At 38.6% G+C, this 25,806-nt stretch overlaps 2 protein-coding genes across 6 annotated transcripts in view; one reads left to right on the top strand and one right to left on the bottom strand.

Moving 5' to 3' along the window:
• Positions 1 to 873, bottom strand: part of STN1 (STN1 subunit of CST complex) — a 36,807-nt gene extending 35,934 nt beyond the window's left edge. For all 5 annotated transcript variants that reach the window (XM_042457000.1, XM_042456998.1, XM_042457001.1 and 2 more), the window contains exon 1: positions 655 to 873. The gene's annotated coding sequence lies outside the window, so the exon portion shown is untranslated. The remainder of the gene's footprint in view (positions 1 to 654) is intronic.
• A 112-nt stretch (positions 874 to 985) lies between these two features.
• The window catches only part of SLK (STE20 like kinase), a 47,565-nt gene continuing 22,744 nt past the window's right edge, over positions 986 to 25,806 (top strand). Inside the window, exons 1-11 of the mRNA XM_042458496.1 lie at positions 986 to 1,289; positions 2,163 to 3,010; positions 15,568 to 15,732; positions 18,064 to 18,112; positions 19,079 to 19,228; positions 19,722 to 19,794; positions 20,004 to 20,198; positions 20,689 to 20,770; positions 22,141 to 22,269; positions 23,128 to 24,567; positions 24,959 to 25,089. Of these exons, the coding sequence (XP_042314430.1) occupies positions 2,861 to 3,010; positions 15,568 to 15,732; positions 18,064 to 18,112; positions 19,079 to 19,228; positions 19,722 to 19,794; positions 20,004 to 20,198; positions 20,689 to 20,770; positions 22,141 to 22,269; positions 23,128 to 24,567; positions 24,959 to 25,089 (2,564 nt within the window). The 5' untranslated portion in view covers positions 986 to 1,289; positions 2,163 to 2,860. The remainder of the gene's footprint in view (positions 1,290 to 2,162; positions 3,011 to 15,567; positions 15,733 to 18,063; positions 18,113 to 19,078; positions 19,229 to 19,721; positions 19,795 to 20,003; positions 20,199 to 20,688; positions 20,771 to 22,140; positions 22,270 to 23,127; positions 24,568 to 24,958; positions 25,090 to 25,806) is intronic.

The following is a 25,806-nucleotide window of genomic DNA, read 5'->3' as shown; positions in this document are numbered from 1 at the left end:
TTTTACAAGCTAAAAATGAACTTGTCTCCCAAGCCATTTCTGACTAATGGCGACCCTAAGACTAGGTTCTAGCATGGCAAATTTCCTCAGAGCGGGGGTTTTTTTTGCCATTGCCTTTCCCTCTGAGGCTGAGAGAGTGTGACTTGCTTATCAGTGCACTTAAGCAGTTTACAATGTGTAAGGCAATTGCCCCCACTCTGGGTACTCATTTTAGCCACCTCAGAAGGAAGCCAGGCTGAGGGACCCTGAGCCCCTGGCTGTGACTGAACTCACAACCTTGTGGTTTCAGAGGCAGTGGCTGCACTGCCGTGGCTCAGTGTTATGGAATTCTGAGAGTTGTAGTTCTTAGCCTTTCCTGTCAGCCACAACAAACTACTAATCCCAGGAATCCACTGCACCGAGCCTTGGCAATTAAAGCGGTGTCAAACTGGATTATTTAATTTATTATTAATTAATCATTTATGCAGCCCCAATAAATTTCCACGGCCCCACCGGGCTTCGAACCCTGGTCCCCCAGCGTCCTAGCCCAATGCTCAAACCACTACACCACGCTGGGACTTGAAACACGCCCCCTTTATTTCGACTATAACGGAAAACCAGCCGCCCCCTTCTCAGACCCTCTCCTCAATATTCGAATCTACGCTAGATACTTACCCGCCAGAAGAGAGCTCCGCGCCTTCCTATTGGTCCGCCGAGCGCCGACCTAAGGTCACGTGCAAAAGGAGACTGGGAGAGGATAAAAGGAGGAGGAAGAGAAGAAACCGGAAAGAAAACCAAGGCAGCCGCTCCTGCAGCTCAGCTAGCTCCTCCCCTTTTCCTTCTGTCCCTTCCTACTTCCGTTATATATTTATTTTTTTCCTTCAACCCGCCCAATAAGGTGACGTAGGAGGGCAATAGAATCAACAGTTGTTGGGCGAGTGTGTGTTAATTTACTGCGCATGCGTGGCGCAACGGAAGGACGGTTGGCGTCAGTTTAGCGAACTGGCCGAAGAAGCGCGAGGCTCTTGCGAGCTCCAGGGGCTGACAAGGAGGGAGCCAGTGCGCATGCGCGAGCGCAGAGGGGCTGACAGAGAGGAAGTTAGCGCACATGCGCGGTTGGTGGAGGAAGGGAGGAGCACTGGAGCTCCTGGGCGGCTGGAGGGGCTGGGGAAGGCGAGGAAAGAGGCATATTAAGGCGGCTTAGTGTCCAGAGGGAGGAAGTGGGAGCCCAGGAGAAGACGGAGAGGTCGTTTATACGTTCCCCCTGCTTCCCTCCCCTTCCTCCGTTGGCCACCGAACTCAACGCCTAGGTAATTGCTGTGTGACTCTGAGTGGTTTCTTGACTTAAGGGCCCCCCTGAGAGGAAAGCTATCCTAGGGATAGACTCAGGAGAGTCTGAAACTGGAGCTTGTGTCCAAAGGAGGACGACTGAAATGGTGAAGGCTCTGGAAACCATGCTTTATTAAGAGAGACTTAGGGAGCTGGGGATGCTTAGCCTGGAGAAGAGAAGGTTAAAGAGATGATGAGAGAGCCCTGTGTAAATATATAAAGGGGTGTCTTATTGAGGAAGGAGCAAGCTTGTTTTCTGCTGCTCCAGGGATTAGGGCACGGAGCAATGGATTCAAATGACAGGAAAAGAGATTCCAGCTCAACATTAGGAGGAACTTCCTGGCAGTAAGGGCTGTTCAACAGTGGAAGACACTCCCTCGGAGTGTAATGGAGGCTCTCTCTGTGGAGGTTTCTAAGCAGAGGCTGGATGGCCATCTGTCAGGGATGCTTTCATTGTGAGTTCCTGCATGGCAGAATGGGGTTGGACTGGATGGCCCTTGCCGTCTCTTCCAACTCTGTGATTCTATGAAAGGAGCTTTTTTCCTGAGGGGGCAAAAGCACAGGTTGGGGGGCTGTTGCCTCCTCAGGAAAAAAAAGCTCCTTTCAGAACCTCCTCAGGTTCACAAGAGGCAAAAAGGAGTCCTTTCAGGACCTCCTCAGGCTTTTTACACTTTGACTCCACTTTACAGTGATTCTGGTGGAGCTCCTTTCTCAAGAAACAGGCGTGGTTGAGTCTGAAGAGGAAATGGGCCAAGGTTTTTGTTTTTTTGAAGGAGGGGGGTAGTTTTCATAGGGAATTCATTCTTTTTCCCTGTGTGTCTCACCCTTTTCTTTCTTCCCATCCCATTCAACAGGCGGCCCCAAAAGACTCCTCTTTACCCAGGTCTCTAAGAGGATGGACGTTCTGCACAGCCTTGGAGTGTTAGATGCTGTCTTCAGTGAAGGAGAAAGAAGGAAGAGGAGGCGTGCACCTGAAACGCTGCAGAAAACCCCGGCTCAATAAAGTCCTCTTGAGGCAGGGTTTGGAGACAACCGTCTTGTTGCTCAGCACAAGTATCTAGCCCCAAGTATTGGGTGGTACTTCTTTCATCAGTGAAACAGTCAGGAGTCTGTGGTGGCGCGCCATTCATAGACTTTTCCGAGAGAGCCTTTGAGGCCTTGCCCTGAGCTGCTGTGTCGTTGTTATGAGCAAGGAACTAATATTAATCATGTGACTCAGATTACCAAAGCCGGCGTGAGAAACTTCCAAGAACCTCCTTGTTGGTCTTCCCTTTTCCTCCTGATACCGGATTACTGTATGCTGATTTATAAAACAAATAGGGTGAAAAATTGTGCCCTTGACTGCTCTTTTGCGGGTGGCACCAGTATCGTCCCGTGGCATAATAGTCACAGTTGTGTGCCTTTTGTTTTTCTTTTAATTTATTATTATTATTTTGTATTTTTTGGATCATAAAGCAAGGAAAGGACAAAGAGTTTTGGGAAGAGCCTGGGTGCTGTCTGTCTAAACTCTGGCACTATTTTGGGGTAACTTTTGATACAGCTAAAAGCAAAAATGTCGTTCTTTAACTTTCGTAAGATCTTCAAACTGGGAGGTGAAAAGAAGAAGAAGCAGTATGAGCACGTCAAGAGGGACCTGAATCCAGAGGACTACTGGGAAATTATTGGAGAGCTGGGAGATGGTGCTTTTGGCAAAGTATTCAAGGTAAAAAATAACAAAGGCTTTTTTTAATATGGCATGCCGTTGTCCTGAAAGACATTGGAGCATTACATCTTCTTTAGAGTTTGCGAATCAGCTCACTATACTAGTGTTGATCTGATTTTGTAGCAAAGATGTTTTCTTTCTTGCCCTGTCCAGTTATTTTGTGAAATTGCTATACTGTTACAAATGGAAAGAGTGGAAGTTATGGGAGAGAGTATCAACTCAGTGTTTTTTCAGAATGGGGGGTGCTTTTGATAAAATATTGGGTTTGTACAGCCTCAGTGAGTGCATCATTCTAGCTTTTCTTTATTGGGCATTCTATGAATCAGTTTAGCCTTTCTTTTCCCTGACAGAACAGTGTGCTTGTAAACTGTAGAGATCAATAGTATACTAATAAAAGCAAACACTAAGAAGAAATCAGCCCTTGATAACTAGATGCACTATTCTGCCTTTTGAGTTTCAGTTATTGTTAAATGCTGATTAATGGAGTACGGGAAATACATGTAATATATTAAAAGAGCAGACTGTTTTAAATCATGTGCTCACTAGAGAGCAGACTTTTATACTGTGACATGGTAGAACTTAAGTATATTGAGGAAAGCACATAAACATTGATGAAAAATATAATTTCAATGCATAAGTCTTTCTGTCAGTCGTGTTCTTCGTTGTGGTAGATGCGCAACATAGCTGTAGTTGTGTCCTGGTGTTTTGCATTCTCCCTAACTCCCCCCACCCCTGCTTTGAGCCACTCTTACAAGTGGGTAAGTGTCCAAGTATTAATTTATAGGACTGCAGTGTATGTTTAGAAAAATGCTAGATGTGTGCATAGAGTTGTGTAAAAACTGATCCAGGTTTGTGGAGAAAAATGCTCTTTGTAATGGCATCTCTTTCAGCACCTGTCATTTTCTGTTAATGGTGCTTAGCTGGAAACTGAGAGGAGCGTTTCCAAGGTACTTTAGAATAGGCATTTGTCATTAAATCAAAAATGTTTCTAGTGCTGTAGTCATATAAACTGGCCTCCTGCTTGGAAATGGTTGTACTGGGCTGAGGAATCAACGTGGTTAGTATTACACTGTACCATTTCATGTGTTATGCCAATTGTATTTCTACAATAATGTAGACATTCCTCAAAAATTCTATCAGATTAGCAAAAGTCATTACAGTTTAATTCATTTAATTACTGTAGGCCTACTCATTCCTTCTGTATATACAGTGTTTTGGATTTTGGATGTTTTTTATTTCTTTTGGGATACCTGCATTTGCATAATGAGAGATTTTGGAGACAGGGCCCAAGTCTGCACATATAATTAATTTAAGCTTCGTATACACCTGACACGCACAGCATGAAGGTTATTTTATGTAATATTTTCAAGAATTTTGTCCATGGACCAAAGTTTGTTTACGTTGAACCATCAGAAAACAGAGGTATCACTCTCTCAGCCACCCATGAAAAAAGTTTTGGTTTTTGGAATATTTTGGTTTCAGGATAAGGGAGACTCAACCTGTTTGATAATAGGAGAGAAAATGCATCTTTGGGAAGTAGAACATAAGGTCCTCATCATTCATGCTTTTGCAATTCTTTATTCATGTTTATTTACTATAACTGAATATGAATAATGTGCCCAATAGACATACTGTGTGAGGTTACCATAGAAAAGCATTTAGATATCATAGCTGATCTAAAATGCTGTTTTAGAGTGATCAATGGAAATAGCTGGGCATACCATAGATTGCCACCACTAGTCAATCTTAGGTGCCTGTTTATTTTTTACCTTTTCCTTGCCTTAGGTTGCTTTTGAAAATTCATCCCATGATATCATAAGGTCCCTAGCAAAGCTAGCATTCCTTGGACATTTTGTGATGGTATTGGAAGAATAAAACAGGCTCAGCCAGAACTTTGACTGGATGAGTTGTGATCTCAGGAATTAGCTGGCACCCAAAAACTCAGTGCATAACCAGATTTCCTCCTCTTCTCTGTTTCCACATGAGAACGATGGAGGAACAAGGTGGACTTAGTCAGTGTTTTGAAGACTCAGCTAAACCCAGCCAGTTTCATTTCACCCTCCCTTTTCCTATATGCTGCAAGAAAAGAAGGAACAGAGCAGATCAAGGAGCTGGCTGAGTCCATCTTGAGATACTGTTGATTCCCAGTGCTCTAGCTGAGTGCACGACTAACTTCACTCCTTTACCTTCTCCCTAATGTTCCCTATGGCTGCTGCCACATTGCAGAATTAATGCAATTTGACAAGGCTTTAACTACCTTGGCTCCATGCTATGGAATCCTGGGATTTCTACAGTACTTTGTTGTGGCTCCAGATCTGTTATCTCAGACTGTTTTAAGACCATTTATTTCCTGTTGCAATACCTGAACAACTTGAGGTCAGTTATCTTGAGGATCACTGTCTCCTATGATGAACCTGTTTGAACTTTGCTTTGTTTCCAAGACTTACTGTCTTTCTGTTGATGGAAGTAGAGCTGTGATGTATGAGAGAGAGGGCCTTTTTGTTATGACACTGAGACTATGGAGTCACTTTTCTAGAGACTGCTGTCGGGTCCCTTTGTTGTCTACTTTCAAACATGCATTGAATACCCACTTCCAGTGGCTGTTTTTTTAGTTAGAACATTTTCAATTAATGCTGATGTGTTTCTTGTTTGCAATTTGCTGGGTTTTGTTGGGTTTTACGTGCTCTTTTATTGTTTATTTTGAATGGAGGAAGCTGTCCTGAGCGCACACTGCTGTAAATTCTTTATATTAAGAATTTTGATATAAATCTTTAACTGTCAGATAATAAACAGGTGACATGTTCTATTTTGTTTTTTATTATGTGGTTTAGACTAGCTGACCGAATGTTCTTGGAAGCAATGTTTGCAGTGCCCACCTTCATTGTACTCACCTGTGCCTCCCCTTGGCTTTCTAAAGAGTACAGCAAGTCAGTGAGTTAACCAAAATTGGTAGATTTCTGCTCAGTAGTTTTAAAGAATTTCCAACGTCACACATCCTACAAGATCCCCCTCAGTCTGAGTCTCCTAGTAGACTTTTTAGTAGGCAGCAGTGGAGTTTTTTCATTTTAGGAGCTAAGGCTGTGTTTGATTTTATTTATTTATTTATTTATTTTTTAAATTATTATTATTATTATTATTATTATTATTATTATTATTATTATTATTACTGTGTTCTGGTTTTCTTTCTGATTACTGCCTGGAACCCTGGCAATGCTCTGCCTCAGCATAAAACAGCTTCCTCCTTGATTTTGGTAGTATTTTTTGCATATCTATCTTAAAATTCAGGATTCAAGCCTCATAAAAAATGGAGGAAAAACTAGAAAGCAACATAAGAGTCTAGACAATTCATTGAGTATTGTTCTGAAGTGCTAATCACTTTTAATTTTTCAAATCAAGGAAGTATGCTATGCAAGTTGATTCTTGTTTTTCTGCATTAGTCACTTGTGGGCTAACCTACTTGGTGAGTAATCTGGAGTCTTATTGTAACTCTTGACTGTTCTGTTCTAAATGTAGAATGTAGTCTTAATCCACCCATTTGCCTACAGAATAGTCAACTTTTCCAGAGTGTTAAATATTTATTGTAAATCTCAAATATATTTATTTGTTTGAAAATAAGGAAGAAGAGCACAACAAGAGTTATTGTGTTAGACATCTGTGTCTCTAGCAGGAAGATATTGGTTCAAAACACATTGCAGAAATGATCTAGTTTGAGACTGCTTTAACTGTGCTGGTTCAGTGCTACGGAATCCTGGGAATTGTAGTTTATTATGGCACCAGAGCTCTCTGACAGAGAAAGCTAAATGTCTCACAAAACTACAGTTTCCAAAATTCCCTAGCATTGAGCCAGGGCAGTTAAAGTGGGGTCAAACTGGATTATTTCTGCAGTGTGTTTTGGACCATTGTCTGCTAACCACTTTAGTATTGCCTTGGATGTTTCCTTCTTATACACAGTTCTTGTGCACAGAGAGACCCCCCCCCCCCCCCGCAGTTTCTTGGTCATTAATTGATTTGATTTATCTGAGCTGATTTTGGCGGGATACAGACCGCCTAAAAAGGGCGGTCTATCCACACCTTGTTTTGCTGCGCGAGGGAGCCGCAGCGGACAAACCACACAGCTCCCTCGCACAGCAAAAAGAACCCTTAAAAGTGGGTTCTTCTTGTGGTGCATTTGTGACGCCGCAGTGCTCCAATAGCGCACTTGCGGTGTCACAATGACGCCGGGATGTGTGGATGCTAAGCATCCGTCGCATCAAAATGGCAGCGCCCATGTGTACAGGGCGCTGCCATTTTGACACTCCCGTCACGTGCTAGGGGTGAGGCCAGTATGGGTGGTGCGCCCTCGGCCAACCCCTAGCACATGACGGGGGCGCACTTTAGGCCCGTCTGGAGAGGGCCCTTGTTACAGTATTAACTGCTCTGCTTAAATTTTACAGATGATATCTTAGATCGTTCTAGAACAGTTTATTCCAGACATTTCCCCAGCATCTGTAGCTGGCATCTTCAAATTTCATATTTATTTATTTATTTTATTTCTATCCCACGTTTCTCCCAAAAAGGGGCCCAAAGTGGCTCACAATATAAAAACACATTAAAACAAAATTTTAAAAAACTATTAAAATAACCTAATTAAAAAACTAGAAAATTATAATTTAAAACATACAAAAGTTAAAACATAATCCAAACCTACCATTCCCCTCCCCCCAAATAAAACCAGGCTTGCTTGATTTTAAAAAGCTTTCTTGAATAAAAATGTTTTTGCTTGCTGGTGAAAGGCCAGCGGGGGGGGGGGGGGAATAGTGAACTCTTTGCACTATGACCCTTCAGATCAGCTCTGGAGGAGAACAGAAGAGCACAGATGTGTATAAAGTAGGCATGCACTATCTTCTCTACTTGTGTTTTGCTGCCCAAAGCTGTTCCTCTGATGGAAGAAGCTTGTTGGATACAACTCTCAGTAATCTGGAGGAGAAAATGTCGTGAATGTGGCTCTCCAGACCACCGCAAAGGGGCAGGCTGGAAGTGCCCAGTTTTCCTCCGGAGGGACACTGCAGCAGCCAAACTGCGTGGTGTCCCTCTGGACCAAAAAGAACCCAGAAAAACTGGTTCTTCTTGGCACACACAGATACCATCATCAGTGCACCATTGGTGCACTATGACGCGTCCATGACCAAAGCGCAGCACCCAGAGGTGCGGATGCGGTGCCGCATTTGCATCATGACGGCGCCGTGTAAAGCTAGCACTGTCCACACTCGGTAGGGTTCTGGAGCATGTGGATGCTGTGCTCTCCGGAACCCTAGAATTGGCCCCAGGACGCCGCAAATCTGTGGTCTGTACTGGGCCAATATTGCATTGTTATGTTTTCTACGTTTAGCACTGTCTTCCATTGTGCATATGCTTGTTTATGGAAGCGGTCTTGAATTTAGTCAGTGGTTTATCTTGCAACATGTGATGCTTCTAAATCATTTTTAGTTGCCAATTCCAAAGAATCATATTGTCAAGAACATAATGTAGATTGGATTTAAAGTACTATGCTATCATAGAATTTATCAAAGTAAATAAACAGAGCCTCACAGAACATGGAAGGCTATTACACTGAAGGTCCAAGAACGTTCCTAAGCCATTCACTGGTTTAGAAATAGTCATGTGGAGCCTTTCCAAATACAGTACTCTATTTTGAATGAAACATCTAGTAGTGTTCTGATAATTTAGACCATATCTTATACAGGTAAGGATGATAATAATCCAAAATAAACTGACCACAGTAACTCTGGGTTCTGTTTTATCATGAAAGAGAACTAAACTAAACCAGGCTTGGTGCAGTGCAGCTAAGTATCTTTCAGTTTGACTAGCCTATATGGTTATCCCTGTCATTTATTTCTTTTTAGAGTTGCCTAGCTCCACTTCTCATGTTGCTGTATTGTGAGATAAAGTGAGCAATAACTCATTTTCATTATACCAGATTTTATGCACACTTCTTTATTGGTGGGAGGAGGAATAATCCTCTGGGGCTTCTGATTATATTCTAATGGCAAGTAGTCCATTAAAACGAAAGCAAGAATTGCTCTTTGTGATCATATTACATGGATGGCAACAAATGTTTGCCTGAGGTTACAGAATTTTCAGCCATTTCCTTTCTCCAAAATGTAAAGCTTTATATTGGCCTGTCTTTGTGAATAAAGCATCAAGAGTAAGCTCATCAGTAGATGCTGACTGCTGTGTTGGAAATGATAGAAGATACAAAGCAGAGAAACATATCAAAGAAAGGTCACTTTAAAATATGGAAATTCATAGCACAGTAAGTTTGTTAGTCTTTAAGATGACATGAAACATTCTGAGCTAAATGATATGGGATAATGATGTGCAAGCCTTTGAGTTGTAAAACTCATTTAGTTATAATGTAAAATTGACATAGCATTAGTTCTGATTGTGGCATTATTTCTGTATAATACATTTGAGGTGTGCTCACATGTTAGCCATATAGGCAAAGAAACAAAAAGAAGAGCCTAAAATCTGTTTGTAGCTTAGTCATACCAACAAAAAGGGGAAATAATAGGAAAAAAGAAATGTGTTGCCCATATCCTGCCAGCTATAGTTAGATGTTGTCCTTGGACTATGTGCAAAACCTGTTCCAGTATGACTGAGGATCTGTTGTCAGAAATATGCAGACTTCATGAGTTTTATAGATATATGTATGTTTTAATCTGCTTGCATTATTACTTAAATGCAAACATGGCTGTCTTGAGCATGAGAGAGATACCCAAGTACTTTCTATAGAAATATATTAATAGGTCTGCAAAGAAGGCACAAAACTGCCTGTGCAAGTTTTCAAAATACATTTCTTCAGCTGGTTTATATGATTTTTAAAATGACATTAAAAAAAATATTTAAAAAAAACAATGGAAATGAAAATGGGAAGAGTTTTGAAGTAGTCTGCATGCTTTGAAATTGTATGGAGGAGGTCTGCAGAAAAATAAGTTCATCAGGCCACCTCTCTTTTCTGAATAACTGCGCTGCAGCATCCAAATTGCGCAGCTCGGCTGCGTGGAAACAAAAGGGCCGCTGCAAACTGCCTGCAGCGGCGCAACAACATCGCTGCCACGCACGGCCATCTGTTAGGCATGCGGCAGTGACGTCACAGCTGTGTGCGCCGTATATATGGCGCCGCACAGCTGTGACGTCCTGGTGATGTCCTAGGGCTGTGGGGCATCTAGAAATGATGCCCCGAGGCAACCCTAGCATGTCGCCAGGACGTGCTAAAGGGCCTGTTTGTCCAGAGCCTTAGTATCTGCTAAAGCTGGAGAGAATTCATTCTTGTGCTGCTCACTTGAGAGATTCATTCAAGATAGTGTTGGGAGTAGGTAGCAGCTTTGTTTCAGGCTCCATTGTTTGATGTCTGATTTACTCATTCTTTTTGTTATTTTATTTCCTTGTCTTTCAGTTTTAATACTGTTTTATGATTTAAATTATTTAATTAGCTTTTAAACAGCACGATAAAACAGAGCAGAGCACTTAACAGCTGACTGTTAAGTTATTCTCCTCCTGTCAGTCCTGGACTCTCCAGCTTTCAGTTAGAATACTTCAGTTATTGAATGGAAGTGTAAAGGACCCTTATTAAAAATGTAATTCTATAACTGATTAACTTTTTGAAGTATGTTCCTTTTTAACTTTGTTATTATATTTCCTCGTCTGTAACCACAGTAAGCAACATAATATTACAATAAGTGCTACTCATTTACCACGTTGCTTAACTCCTTTCACTGCCACCACCATCTTTGCTTATTACTGGGGCATGGATTGACTGTCACACTGAAGAGCATTGTTCATACCTATGTGTTCTCCCTTTAGGATGCTGCTTGATGAAGAAAGTGTATTATACATTTTTGTGACTTTTAAAAAAAATATTTAGAATAAAGTTTACAGAATAAAAAGGATAGTAATAAGAAAATAATTATATATAAAATATCTTACATCAAAATCATATGCTTTAAATCATAATAGACTACCAAAATATTATATTAAAGAAAAGTTTAAAAAGAAAAAAGAATAAGAGTGTAAATAAGAAAAGAAAAAGAAAAAAATTAAAGTAATACGGTAGAAAGATTATACACACATACACAATGGAACCTCTGTTTTTGCAAGGGATCCATTCCGGACTCCCCTGTGAAAACGGAGACTCACATGTATTCAAGCCCCATAGGCTTGGATTGGGCGGTGGCGCGTGCTGCCGGGGCGTGCCCCATTGACTATAATGGAGGTCACCCATCTGTGTATAATCAAGAACATGGATCTCAAGTCCACAAGAAAGGAGGGGTGACTATGTAACTATTATTAACACTGTTAACTCATCACCTTGGTGCATTATTTGAATTCCCACTCTTCTAACTGATAGTTTTATATATACATCCTAGTATTACTCCTGTATAGAAAAAAAGAGAGGGAAAAAATAGAGGAAAGAAGAAGAAGAAAAAAAGGGGGGGGACATATTATTACTATTGTCCTTTTTTCTTCTTCCAACAGCTTATATAGTGTGCCCTTCCCTTATGCAGGGATCCGTTCCAGATTTAAATCCCAATATTACTGTGGCTCCTCTTAACTCTTTAACATAATCCATAAATGGTTTTCAAGTCCTTATAAAATCTTGCATATCAAATAAAAATTTTAAAAATCTTGTATATCATCATCATTTACTAAACTAGCTAATTTTGCTAATTCTGCTAGGTCCATCATCTTTTCCATCCATTCTAGAATGTCAGATGTTTCTCCCAATTTTTTGCATAAATTAGCCTTGCAGCTGTAACCATATAATACAATAAAGTTTTATATTCTTTAAACCTTGTTTTCATAGTCAATCATATTAATTCAGATCTAAATGCTATGTCTTTCCCCAAGCTCCTTTGAATAGCAAAAATAATTTTCATCCAATAGTCTTTAGCTTTTTTACATGTCCATCAAGTGTGATAAAACATTCCAGTTTTCTGGTGGCATTTCCAGATTTATCATTTATACATTTTAGCTAATCTTTCCAGGGTGAAGTACCATCTAAAAACATTTTATAATAGTATTTCTTTTAGATCATAGCTACATATAAATTTCAGTTCTCTAGGCCAGATCTTTTCCCACTGACTCATCATTTGTGACTTTTCAATTGACTTAATAAAGCTATTGTTCTGATACAGATTTGAATTCTTTCTTTTTTTAAAAAAAATGGCCAACGTGTCTATTTCTGTGTTTTCTAACATTGAAGCTATTAGTCCTAAATCTGTATAGGAGAAGGAGCCATGGGCACAGATTTTGTAACACTGTTGTTTTGGAGAGAAGCAGTCCCATGTGCAGCTCCACCGCTGCATTAAAGTTGCTGGATGCCATCTGGCAAACCATGTGGCCATGATTTCTTAACCCTTTGATTCCCAGCAAAAGTTAGTAGTGCCAGCACTATTTATGGTGAAGTTACTCTGAGGAGATAAGAGGGGGGGAAATACAATCTTGTCTCTTGACATTCTTACTGATAGCATGATTTAACAAATCCTTACAGATGCAATAATGCCAGCTATTGTAAATAGAAGCTGGAATGTGTGGAAATATTTAAGAGATTCTTTTACCTTGTAGATGAATGGTGATTAATAAACTGCACTCAGCATGGACAGAGTATGAGAAGGACCAAAACAAAAAGTGGAGATGGGGTTGTTCTTGTTATAGAATCTTTACTTTACAAATATATAAAGTCTAACTTCTGACAACTTAATGCATTTGGAATTGCATGTTCTTTGTCTTAATATGTTCCTAATTGGTAGAAAGTATGTTGCCACAGACGTAACTATTGCTGCTCATACTATTTGTTTTATTTATTTAATTTATATCCTATCTTTCTCCTGAATGGGACTCAGGTAAAGTATATTCTCTTGATTACCGTTAATTAAAGAGAAAAGTCCACACTTTGAAAAAATATAGATCAGTATTGACTTGCTTATGCATATAGATGTGGTAAACTGAGTAATGTTATATCACATTTGTATTGAAAGCTCAAATTAATACAAATGCAGTCAGTACCAGTAATTATAAAAACACTTGCCAATTGTGAGTTGCAGAGTTGTATGCTTTTCTGACAACTGTAGCTTTATAAGCAGTCTAATGGAGTTGTAGCTTTCCATATGTAAGAAAGTTCCCAGTGTGGCAACATTGCATTTCAGTTACTCATATGAAAGTAATTTGTGAACTTTAAATCAGCCTGTCAAGAGAGAGAACGGTGGACAATTTATTCTAGTGAAGCATTTAACTGTTGGTACCTGAGTTTTTCTGTTTCTTCACTTTCTTTTTGGAATCTTGTCTTGTTTGTGTGTTTGTAAGCTTGAGGCATTATTTCAGAGGAAGGAAATGACAAAACCACCTCTGGGTATTTCTAGCCTAAGAAAACCTATGAAATTAATGGGCTAGATTACCACACTACACTCTTATAGTGCTGCTATTCCACTTTAACTACTTTGGCTGCCTCCTTGTTGCATTCTGGGATTTGTAGTTTAAGGAGAGGCATTTAAAATTCTCGGCCAGAGAGCTTAGGCCTCACTGAACTACAAGCCTCAGAATGCAATGAGAGGCAGCCAGAGCAGGAAAATTGGAATAGCAGCACTATAAAAGTGCAGTGCAGTAATGTGGGTAGTCAGTGTAAGTCAACAGTCAACTTGAAGACACATGCACACACAAGCCTGAGAGCAGAAATGCCTTGTTCTAGTGTTTGAAAGATAACACAAGTGTATTTTTGGTAATGTGTACACTGATCAAGAAGTCTGCCGATTTTGGTTCCTTAATCTTTGTACCTGCTGCTGTAACTATTTATTTTACTCAGCTGTTGTCATTTTGACAGATATTGCAAATGGACATCCTTGGTTTTGGTTCAGTTTGTTTTTCTTTCCCTGTTTTTCTATGCAGTAAAATGTAAAAATGGAAGCATGTGTCACCTTGGCAAAGATCATAATGTGAGACCGTACAACTACTGAAAATGTTGTGAAAGCAATGTGTTTAACCAAGCATGAGTCATTGCTGTTTTATAAATATAACTTCATGGGTTGGAAGGAGCCATGTTTGTGAGGAAGTTAAAATAACCACAATAAAAGCACCGATGAGTCTGTTGCAAATGCTGTAGTTGTTGGTATAGAAACAGCACTCAGAATAGTAGAGACACATAATAGCCATGATGACAGCAAAGGTATTCAGAATGCACACTAAAATACTGCATTTACTTTAGCATGTATTATCCCCAGGCTTGCAATTGCAATGCCTTGTTTGATATTAAGGAATAGTAATGTGAGACATCCTCTTAATTGATTGTGTGTGTTTGTGTGTGTGTATCTTCAAGTTGCCTGTTGACTTATGGCAACCCAATGAATTTCATAGGGAACACTGGTGGTTTTGCCAGTTCCTTCCTCCGCAGTATAGCCCACAGTACCTGGCATTCATTGACAGTCTCTTACCCAAGTACTAATCAGGGTTTGCCCCTCTTTAGCTTTCAAGATTAAATAGGATCTGGTGTCTTTAAGATATTTAGGCCCTTCATCCTCATAATTACAGTGTGTTATTTGTTGCTGTCATATATGCTTTCAAGTCAACCCCAACTTACAGCGCCCCTATCATACGGTTTTTGTGGAAAGCCCTTCTTATCCATGGATTTTTTTATCCACAGATTCAAGCATCCACAGTTTGAAAATATTTTTAAAAGTATAATTCCAAATCAAAAACCTTGATTTTCCATTTTATATAAGGGACACCATTTTGTTCTGCCATAGTATTTAATGGGACTTCAGCTTCCACAGATTTTGTTATCCATGGCAGGTCCTGGAACCAAACACCAGTGGATACCAAGGGCCACTGTATTATGTTTTTAATTAATCTTTTATCATATTATTAAGGGAAGGTTTGCCATCATTGTCTTCTGAATATGTTGTTGTTGTGCCCTCAAATCATTTCCAATTTGTAGCAACCCCAAAGTGAACCCACTACAGGTTTTTCTAGACAGATTTCTTCAGAGGGAGTTTGCAATTGCCCTCTTTATGAGGCTGAGAGAGTATAACTTGCCCAAGGTCACCCAGTGGGTTTGCATGGCCAAGCCAGGATTTGAACCCTGGTCTCCAGAGTCATAGTCCAACACTGAAACCACTATGTGGTTATGTGTAAACTCAGCTGATATAGGTAGATTTGGTAACCTAGTACAGTACATACAATATTATGTGCTGGTTCAATCAACTTGGAACCAAAGTATACATCTGTATTCAGATTTGGAAAACACAAAAAATGTATAATACTTTCTCCATAGTCCTTTAATATGTATGACGTCTTTCCTGTAGTTCTTTGCTAGATCACTGGCATACAGCTGTTCTAGCAAAGATGAATGATCCAACTTGAAAGTTATGCAGCCATGAAAATGGGGAGAAAAGTGAGGCAGTGAAGGAATGGGGACAGAGGAATAGTACATACGTTACAAATATTTTATACCTTAGCAAATATTTATAAAATATCTGCAGTTTGGATGCATGGAACAAACCTAAAGTTTCCTTTCATATCTTTTCTAGGCTCAGAACAAAGAAACCAAAGTCCTTGCAGCTGCAAAGGTGATTGATACTAAATCTGAGGAAGAGCTTGAAGACTACATGGTTGAAATTGACATCCTAGCATCCAGTGATCATCCTAATATTGTCAAACTTCTTGATGCTTTTTATTATGAAAATAATCTTTGGGTAAGTGTTTGTTGTTCAGAACTGTCCACTTCAGAGAAAAAATGTAGAATTAATGTCTTAAGACTTAAGTAAACAACACGCGTTTTTGTTTGTTTGTTTGTTTTTAATTATCAGACTTCAAGCTTATATCTGCATGTAGGTTTCAGCAGTGTGCTAAACTGATTGATTGGGGGGAATGTTTAAGCTTTCCAAAATGTAATTTGAGGCTTAAATGTGTAGAGGGAAAACCGAAAAATCTGGAATTGTGTTATGAGCACAAAGCAAGAAACCAGGGACAATCAGGGTTCCATTTCTGCCAGCCTAACTGAGAGGGCCAGGTTTCTCTACATAGTCTGCTATGACTGAGCATAATCTACTTTTCCTTTTCACCTTTCTTTTCACTGTTCTCCACGTTCTTAACCAACTTCCAAAATACAGTGGACCTTTGTTATATGCTGGGGTTTGGTTCCAAGATCCCCTGTGTATAACAAAATCCGTGTATGCTCAAGTCCCATTAAATATGACATAGCAAAATGGTGTCCCTTATAAAAAAAATGGAAAATCAAATTTTGATATTTGAAATTTGTACTTTTTAAAAATATTTTCAAAACGTGGATGCTTGAATCCATGTATAAAAAATCCATGTATAAGAAGGGCTGACTGTATATAATTCACTTTCTGATGTAGTCCTTCACCAACTATATTTTGTTATATTTCCAGCTGTTCAAAATCTTAAAGGATGGACTGTTTAACTGCCAACTCTTTCTAAACTCCCGCTTTCATTTACAACATTCTGAAAGCTTGGCTGGAATAGTTCATAACTGAAGTAGCAGGAATCTTCTTTGCCCATTGTACTCACCAGCCCATTGCCAGAAGTGTCCTTCTCTATTGTGCTTTCTTTCTTAGTTATGTCCCAGATAAAGAGATTTCCCATACCTTAGCAATAGTGAAGTCTTTTACTCATTGAGTTCCAAGATAAGATGTACCCACAAAGAAATTCTTGTCATTTCTGGGTGTGTAATTTAATACAAAGCAAATTGCCTACCTGTTATAAGGGAAGGAACCTGCACTTATGGTGGGATGAGAAATACTGTATTCTAAAACAGTAAAGACATGATTATCCAATTCAGGACATGTCCTATCTGTGCTTAAAATCAGCTACTGCACACTGTGGGGTCATGCACACCATCACCTTGAAGCACCAGTTGGACCTCAATTAATGCGGCATGTGGATTCTGGACACCGCAGTCCCAAAGACAGCTGCTGCCGCAGCCCTGAACAAGTACCAGCAAGGAATGGCTTTTCACTGCTCCTTTTTTGATCAGCTTTTCCCGGCCGTGCAGCTTCCAGCCTCTCTGGGGGTGTGCGTCATGAGGACACCCCGCCCCCAAAGTAGCCAAAGCCATACTTTACAGCCCATCTGTTTTGGGCGTGTGTGAACAAAGTCAAGAAGGACATTTCCCCTCAGTATGGATTCCTACGTTCTGATAATAATGGGAATATGCTTAAAGCCCAATTATAAAAAATTGAAAGATCCCAATAAAATCTACAGGCTTCATTCCCCACAATTTTAGTGAAATTATGCCCCCCCCCCCCCTCCAAGATCTGTTCTTGGTTCAGATCTCTTAATTTTCCTGGGACAGACACTGCTAGATACTTTTGAGCTCTAATAGACAGCTCTGTGCATAAGCATCACTTTGTTTGGCTTAAGTGTATGGTGGGTCCCCAATATTTGTGGGCCACACACACCTCACCAGACCTCAGAAGGAAGCCTCCCCCATTGGGAAGGGGGAAGTCAATGTTTTTCTTCATGTATGGCTTCTCAGTCTCTCTGAGGTGAAGCGGACCAGAAATCAAATTAGGAGCCACTTTTTGGTATTTCATGGGCAAAGGCGTCACCTTGCTGAGGAGATCTTGGAAAGCTGAACTCAGGCCGAGGAGAAGGGATTCCTTTTTTGAAAACTCATGGTAGGGGTTTTTGAAGGCAGCAAAAGGCCCTGTGAGCTGCACTGTCGCCACCTATCTCCAACCCCCCGTAACTAATTTTTTTTTAGTAATGCAGTCGTAATTTAATGGTACTCAGTGTATACACACTGAAAGAATATCAGCAAACTAGGTGTTCTGAAATTACTGCTTCCTAAATATCAAAAATCCTCTTCAGGCCAGTTAAAAAAGCCTGTCATCAATAAATCTGTTAAAACAAAGGGTAGAGGGGAAAGAGATTTTGCAAACCTATGGATGCTTGTACATTTGGTTAGGGAAATTTTGATTCATTTCTTTTGTTTTCACTAGCCAACAGCCTGTTTACATTTATACACTTTTAAAACAAAATGTTTTTATTTTTACATGTAGATACTCATCGAGTTCTGTGCTGGTGGTGCTGTGGATGCTGTAATGTTAGGCAAGTACAATTTTTAATTCTATTCAATAGCATAACTGCAGTTTTGCATGTTTGGTATGTGGTTAATTACGTTGTGAATATATTGGCTTTAACATTTTATTTCATTTTGAAGTGGTGTATATACATTTAAAAGTAGTAACTGAGCATGAATCATTTGTCCAAAAATCCCCAAACTCATTAGAACCTTGACTACAAATTGCTTCAGCAGCCCAAAGCTTTCTGAAATATGTAAGTTTTATAACTCCTTAAGGTTATAAGAAAGAAAAGCCTCTGGGAAGTTCTGATAAAGCCCCTATAAGAAAACTGGTTTATGCAAGTACTAGGGTTGGCATGACTTCCCCCAGGAGGTACTTTTGCCTTCATTTTAGTTCAGAGGAGAGAGATACCTCTCAACATAACTTGAAGAATTATTGTGCTTCTCCAGCTTATCTCTTGAGTCTTGCATTTTTTGCTAGATGTATGGCACAGTTTTGGCGATATAAAAGAAAAGCTTGTTGCCAGTCCTGATCCAGGAAGAAAGGTGCTTTAGATATTAATAGTTTATACACACTTTTTGCTGTGTAGTATTTCGGTTAATTTTTTAATTTGGAACATGGCTTCAAAATGGGGGGGACTCAAAAAACTTTTGTTTCATGAGTGCCTCAGCAGCCTACTCTTAATAAATGGGTTCTTTCACCATCGTTTCATGTACATATATTGTAGATTCCCTTTGTAGATATGACTGTGAGTAAAACTGCTTTAGTTCATTATATTTAATAGCCAAAAATGTAAAATACCAATAAATTAAGCAATGCTGGAGTAGAATAAAACACGAGTGGCTTCATTTGAATTTCATTAAGATCAGTGTGATTAGCTTTTATACATTATCAGGTTGTACTTGTAAGAAACAAGTGAACATTCTGCTTCTCCTAACATGTTTGGCAAAGGAAGGTGTTTTTTTTATCTGAAAGTATATTTTTCTTGTAGAACTTGAAAGACCACTAACAGAGCCACAAATCAGGGTAGTTTGCAGACAAACACTGGAGGCGCTGCACTATCTGCATGAAAATAAGATCATTCACAGAGATCTTAAAGCTGGCAATATTCTTTTTACATTAGATGGAGACATTAAACTGGGTAAGTATCTACTTTTTAAAATTAAAATAATGTTAAAGAAGGTAACATTGATTTTTACTGACTTTTTTTTGCACCACTTTGAGATCAGGAACAGTAATTTCCCAAGAGGTACAGAAGAATACAGATGAGAAAAAAATAGTCTAACTAATTATTTTAATTACACTTAGCAAACTTTCCAAGGATTTTAGAGGAACTGGGGCAGTCCATTCCAATATTTGCAATGAATTGTTGAATGTTTGCTGAAATCTGACATGACATGTTTCTTGACACACAAATGCAAAAAATGTTTAAACATAAATTCTGGGTTAGACAGGTGATGATGATTTTATTTACTTATATCCCACCTTTCTTCAAGTATAGGGACTCAAGGTGGATCTAATAATGGAAATAAGATGTGAACTGGAAAGAATGAAAGTGCTTTTCTGATTTAGATAGGAAAATGACACAGTTTTGAAGCATGTTGATAAAAGTATGTGCTTTTTGTTATTTCAAGCGGATTTTGGAGTGTCTGCTAAAAATACAAGGACAATACAAAGACGAGATTCATTCATTGGTACACCATATTGGTAAGTATGGCATTCTCTATTTTTTCATGATGATTGAACATGCTACTGTTAAATATCACTGTATAGTTTTAAAAAATATGTAAATAAGCAAAATTGCAGTATTCAAGTAGAACATTTTTAGCTTTTATTAACCCTGTTTTCAGTTGTTGAAAGTAATGACTGCTGCAGATCATGGTTCCTAACAAACCTTTATTCTTTTTCCTTTCTAGGATGGCCCCTGAAGTAGTAATGTGTGAGACATCTAAAGACAGGCCTTATGATTACAAGGCTGACGTTTGGTCTTTAGGTGTCACTTTAATAGAAATGGCTGAAATAGAACCACCTCATCATGAATTGAATCCAATGCGTGTTCTGCTGAAAATAGCAAAATCAGAGCCACCCTCATTGGCACAACCCTCAAAATGGTTATTGTTCTATTTTAACTTTTCTGTTTACAATATTAGTCAAAAAATCATGTGCCTTAATTATCGAAGTTGAACATTATTTTTCAGAAGAGGCAAAGAGTAGTCATCTTAAGCCTAACTTCATATACTAGAAGCCACTTTCAGTTAAACATAGGTGTGTACCACTGAAAGAGAATCATTAATAACTTATTAATGTTCTGTAGAACTTACTTGAGAGGCAATAGACACCAAAGTAGCATTTTTCTTTGGAAATGTTCTTCTAGCTTTTGTCTGAAAGTCAATGTATATGTTTCATTTGTCTCTAAGCAGATTTTTCTATTAAAATATCAGAAAGAACCCAGAGAACATTAATGTTTGTTTATCATGTTGCTTGTCCTGTTCTTATGCTGACAGATTAGTTTATGATAGATCCAGACAGGAGGAACTAAGAGAATGTTATTACCTAACTTGTAGTGTATAGCAGTTTTTGATTTTAGCTACTTTTATGCAGGTCTCCTGATTTTAAAGACTTCTTAAAGAAGTGTTTGGAAAAAAATGTAGATGCCAGATGGACCACTGCTGAACTTCTGCAGGTATGAGCAGCAACGTTGTGTTTTTTATGCTTTGGACTTTTATATTTAAAATTAAAAGGAATATATTGACTTTGTAAGTGTGTTACCCACCACGATCCTCAAAACGGAAGAGATGGGATATAAATATATTATTATTATTATTATTATTATTAAATAGAACTTTGCATCAGTAGTTCCCAGATTAATTGCACCCTTCTGGCACCATAGAAATAGACATTTCACCTCAGTGTTGGTTTCCAAACCACCTGTTCCAGCTAAATGACAACTAATAGTTTTTAAAACTGCAGTAGATATCACTTAGACAGTTATGAATGCATACCCACCATATTTAGGTTGCTTCACAGTGACTCCTGGCCTGGTTGTCCCAAACCCCACTTACTGGGTAGCAGCTGCTGTGATCAGTGGGGATCTGTTCCCCTCTTGATTGGGAAGCAGCTGATTGACAATCCCAAACTTTCTTGTGAGTGATCTCCATTGTGACAAGAAGTTCCCTGCAGGGGTTCCTTGTCCCGCTCACCTACAGATCATTCAGCACAAGGAGGTGAGATGGAACCATCATTCAACTGCTTACTGATTGATGGGAACAGACCCAATGAATCACAGCATCTGGTGCCCAGTAAGTGTGGACTGGGGAAACTTTCACAGTTTCCTGCATGTCCCCTAAACTAAGCTCCCTAGTTCTCTTCTTTTTTCTCCTGTATCCCCTACTGAAAAAGTTTCATGTCTGTCCAATGGCTTTTTGAACCTGGAAAATTATAGAGTAGTCTGGATATTCTAGAGGGAAGGGTAATATATCCAAATATGTTGGATATAATGAATGTTTGATGGATGGCTTGCTTAGCCATTTCTTTAAAATTGTCACGCAACCAAAGAAATACCTGTAGTAGGGTGAATATGACTTGGTTTTATGTTGTTACCTTTATTGGTTCCATTGAAAAAACAAAGCTTGGGATATTAATTCTAAGAAAACCCAAAGTGTCAGTCTACCACTGTTCAGTTATGGACTGCTTCAACATGACACTGTAGACATTATTCTTGAAAGTAAATTTCTGAAATGCATCACATTTATGACAAAAAGCCTTTAAAATGCAGCTATACAGAAAGGATAGTCTACCAGAAAGAGAACTCATACTTCAGCCATGTGGAATAAATTCTCATATGTGAATACACGTAAATGAGCTTAGAGTTGCAAATCTGTAAGAAGCTTAATGAATTATGAAGAAAGAGTTTGAGCATAACTTATCCTTAAGAGTGCATATTTGTTTTGAACGAGGATCAAAGGAGTTGTGTATGCTGGTCTTAAGTAGCAAAATACATTCTGTTCAATTAGTTTTTATTGTTCAAAATCATGCTTGCTTTTTTAAAAACAGCATCCATTTGTTACTGTAACCACCAATAAACCAATCAGAGAATTGATTGCTGAAGCAAAGGCTGAAGTTACAGAAGAAGTAGAAGATGGGAAAGATGACGATGAAGAGGAAGAGTCTGAAAATTCTCTGGTGAATTAAAACTGATAATTTAAAATAACTTTAGCTATGATATGTAGCTGTAAATTATGTTTATTCCAATTGATTTGTTAGTTAAATGCTTTTATGAGTTAAGTGGTAATGCCTTTTAGATTCCTTGACATACTTTTATTGTATTGTATTGATATCATTTGATATAATTAAGATATCAAAATAAAAGTGTAGAATATGCAAATTTAAGTTAATCTTTAGAGAATACATGTACAAATGTATTATGTAATCTTTTATGAGAGACATTTTCTAAAATATCAAACAGTGAATATAGAGCAAAGTAGATTTATATTAATCAAACAATGAACTAATACTTATGGGTTTTTTTAAATTAATCTGGGCATGTATATGATTTAAGAAATTGTATTTACTGTTCATTTGAGGAGTGATGTCTCCTTCCAGCTTCAGTCCCTTATAGACTTTGAAAAACCACTGATAAAAGTCAAAGGCCACACCAGTATGTCATACGTTGACTCCATCTGAGCATAGGAGAATCATTAAAGATCAGAGGTGCCTTCTGCTAACAAAAAAAGTTTAAAAAAATGTTTCGCAGTGTTACAAAAAAGCATAGACCACTAAAACACCCTATTAATTATGCTGAAGAAATGTTAAGAAAGTGAAGTAGCTGTGTGCGTATTTCACAATGTATCCTAGCTTTCATTTGTAGTATTTTACTGTTATGAAAAGTTGTGGCTCTTAAAGGAAATCATCTGAAGTTGGGCAACAGCTCCTAAATGGTCACAATTAAAATAAATACTTGAGTTTGTGGGGATATAAAATTTTGAGTAATGCATTATAGCTAAACTGTGAAACTAATAATATTTTCAATGCACATTTTAGCAATTACCTGCAAATAAGCGAGCCTCATCTGACCTCAGCATTGCCAGTTCAGAAGAGGATAAACTTTCACAGAATGCCTCTATCCTGGAATCAGTTTCTGAAAGAACAGAGCATCCAATCACAGAAGGGACTAGTACTAATGCCTCTGAAGGTGAAAAAAGGGGTGTGGAGCCCGGCAGCAATGAAAAAGAGAATCATGTTGTAAGCGCAATTGTTATTACACAGGAAAATGGTGAAAGGTTGCAGAATGGCGCTGCATTACTGCATGAAGATGATGAAGGAAAGGAGAATGAAAAAATTATTCAAAACACACTGTCAAGTGGAGACACTGAATCACAGAAAGAAGAGAAGGAAATAGAAACAGTCATTTCTGAAACTAATGTTAAGCCCAGTCTGAAAACAGAAGAAGAAAATACATTTTCAAATAAGTCAGAAGTTGAACACAAACAAGAAATAAAATCTGAACCTGAAGGCAGCAATGCAGTAATAACTGAAACAATATCAAAAGACACTGATATAAAAGAGAGTAGCATAAACCTCCAAGAAAATAAAGATGAGGAGGAACTGTCTACAGAAGGAATTAAGGAGACTAAAGATTTGCAAGGGAATAACAAGGATGAAGAGAGTGGCCTGAAAGAAACTGAAGGTCAAAAAGAAGCAGCTCCTGAAGAGTCTCAGGTGACAGGGGCAGATGAGTCAACTAATGAACTGCAGAGAAAGTTAAAAGAAGGTACCAGTAATGCTCAAGAGGCAGATAACAAAGCTTTGACCACAGATACAGATAAGGTGCAGCTTGGGAATACCCAGGAGTCAACTGTGTGTGTTTCTGAGGAAGTGGAGGAGAAAACCCCCTCTGAACCACCTTTTGTTAAAAGCGAGGACAAAATGGTAGGTTCTGATCAGCAGGTAGTTGAAAAATACAGTGATGATTCTAACAGAAAAGATACAACACAAGAAACAGAAACCAAGGTTCCAGAAGAACAGAAGCGAGCAGCAGATGGTACTGAGAATGTCCAAGAGACAAGGAGAACTGAGGAAGTAAACACTGAAGATAAGTGTAGAGTTGCAGAACCTGGTCATAACTTAGGAAGTAGAGTTGAAGAAAACCACAGGAGTCACATTCAAACAGGCACAGAACTTGGAGCAGTTTCTTGTGACGTACCAGTTAAAAATGAACTTGAAGATACTGCTGTCAACCAGCAACATGAACATTCTTCAGTACCCAATATTAGCATTAGCTGTGCAGAAAATGAAGCAGAAAATAAATCAGGCAATCAAACAAGTGTTGAAAACTCAAGGAATACTGATCCTGAAAGCTCCAAAGAAAATGATACAGATTCAGGAACTGGTTCTACAGCTGACAACAGTAGCATTGATTTGAACTTATCAATTTCCAGCTTCCTTACTAAAAACAAGGATAGTGGATCAATATCTTTACAGGTAAGAATTAACAATTATAAGTGGCTTTTGTAATTTCCACAATTACATTTCCAGCTTGACCCCCGTAATATATCAACACAGAATTTTACAGACAGAAAGAAACTTTTCACCAAATGACATTATTCCCCTGTTAAATACTATGTAGTATTTTGCTTATATTGTTATATTTTCTCTATTCCCAGATTTCCACATTTATTACTGATGCATATATTAATGTCTTTAGTACAAAGAGTTTGTGCGCTTCACAAGACACGTTATGAACAACTTGATAAAAACAATGAAGGTTTTTTTCCTTTCAAAAATTTGTAATGTTAGACAGCTGTGTTTTATAGAGCTTAGAAAACCTTTCCCTAATTTTTTCCTAACATATCATCCTTTATCTTTTATTCAGGAAACTAAAAGACACAAAAAAACTCTTAAGAAAACTCGCAAGTTTGTTGTTGATGGTGTAGAAGTAAGTGTGACAACTTCAAAAATAGTCACTGACAGTGATTCTAAAAGTGAAGAGTTGCGATACCTTCGGTAAGTTTGAAAATGTTCCAAAATCAGACCATTTCTTCCTATGAGAGTTATTGGAGTTTACATCTCAGACTTACGATTTTTAAAAAATTAATTTTATTGTGATTGGGCTATGATTAAGAAAAATTGTGTGTCTGTCTCTAAACACCCAAAATGCAAATGTTCATGCAAAATGCAAACGTTGTCCCCATCTTCAAAAAAGGGAAAAGAGGAACCCAACAATTATCGTCCAGTTAGTCTGACATCGATACCAGAAAAGATTCTAGAGCAGATAATTAAACAAAGAGTCTGTGAACATCTAGAAAGCAATGCCATAATCACAAAAAGTCAACACGGGTTTCAGAGAAAGAAGTCATGCCAGACAAACCTGATCTCTTTTTTTGATAAAATTACCAACTTGGTAGATGAAGGGAATGCTGTGGATATAGTATATCTTGATTTCAATAAGGCCTTTGACAAAGTTCCCCATGATATTCTTGCAAACAAGCTTGTAAAATGTGGGCTAGACAAGGCAACTGTTACATGGATTTGTAATTGGTTGACCGGCCGAAGCCAAAGAGTGCTCAACAATGGCTCTTTTTCATCCTGGAGAGAAGTGACCAGTGTTGTTCCACAGGGATCTGTCCTGGGCCCAGTGCTATTCAACATCTTTATCAATGACTTGGAGGACAATATTGGGGGCATACATATTAAATTTGCAGATGACACCAAATTAGGGGG

This window comes from Sceloporus undulatus, chromosome 3 (genome assembly GCF_019175285.1).
Source record: "Sceloporus undulatus isolate JIND9_A2432 ecotype Alabama chromosome 3, SceUnd_v1.1, whole genome shotgun sequence".
Lineage (NCBI taxonomy): Eukaryota > Metazoa > Chordata > Lepidosauria > Squamata > Phrynosomatidae > Sceloporus > Sceloporus undulatus.
This window is presented reverse-complemented; position numbering and strand designations above follow the sequence as displayed.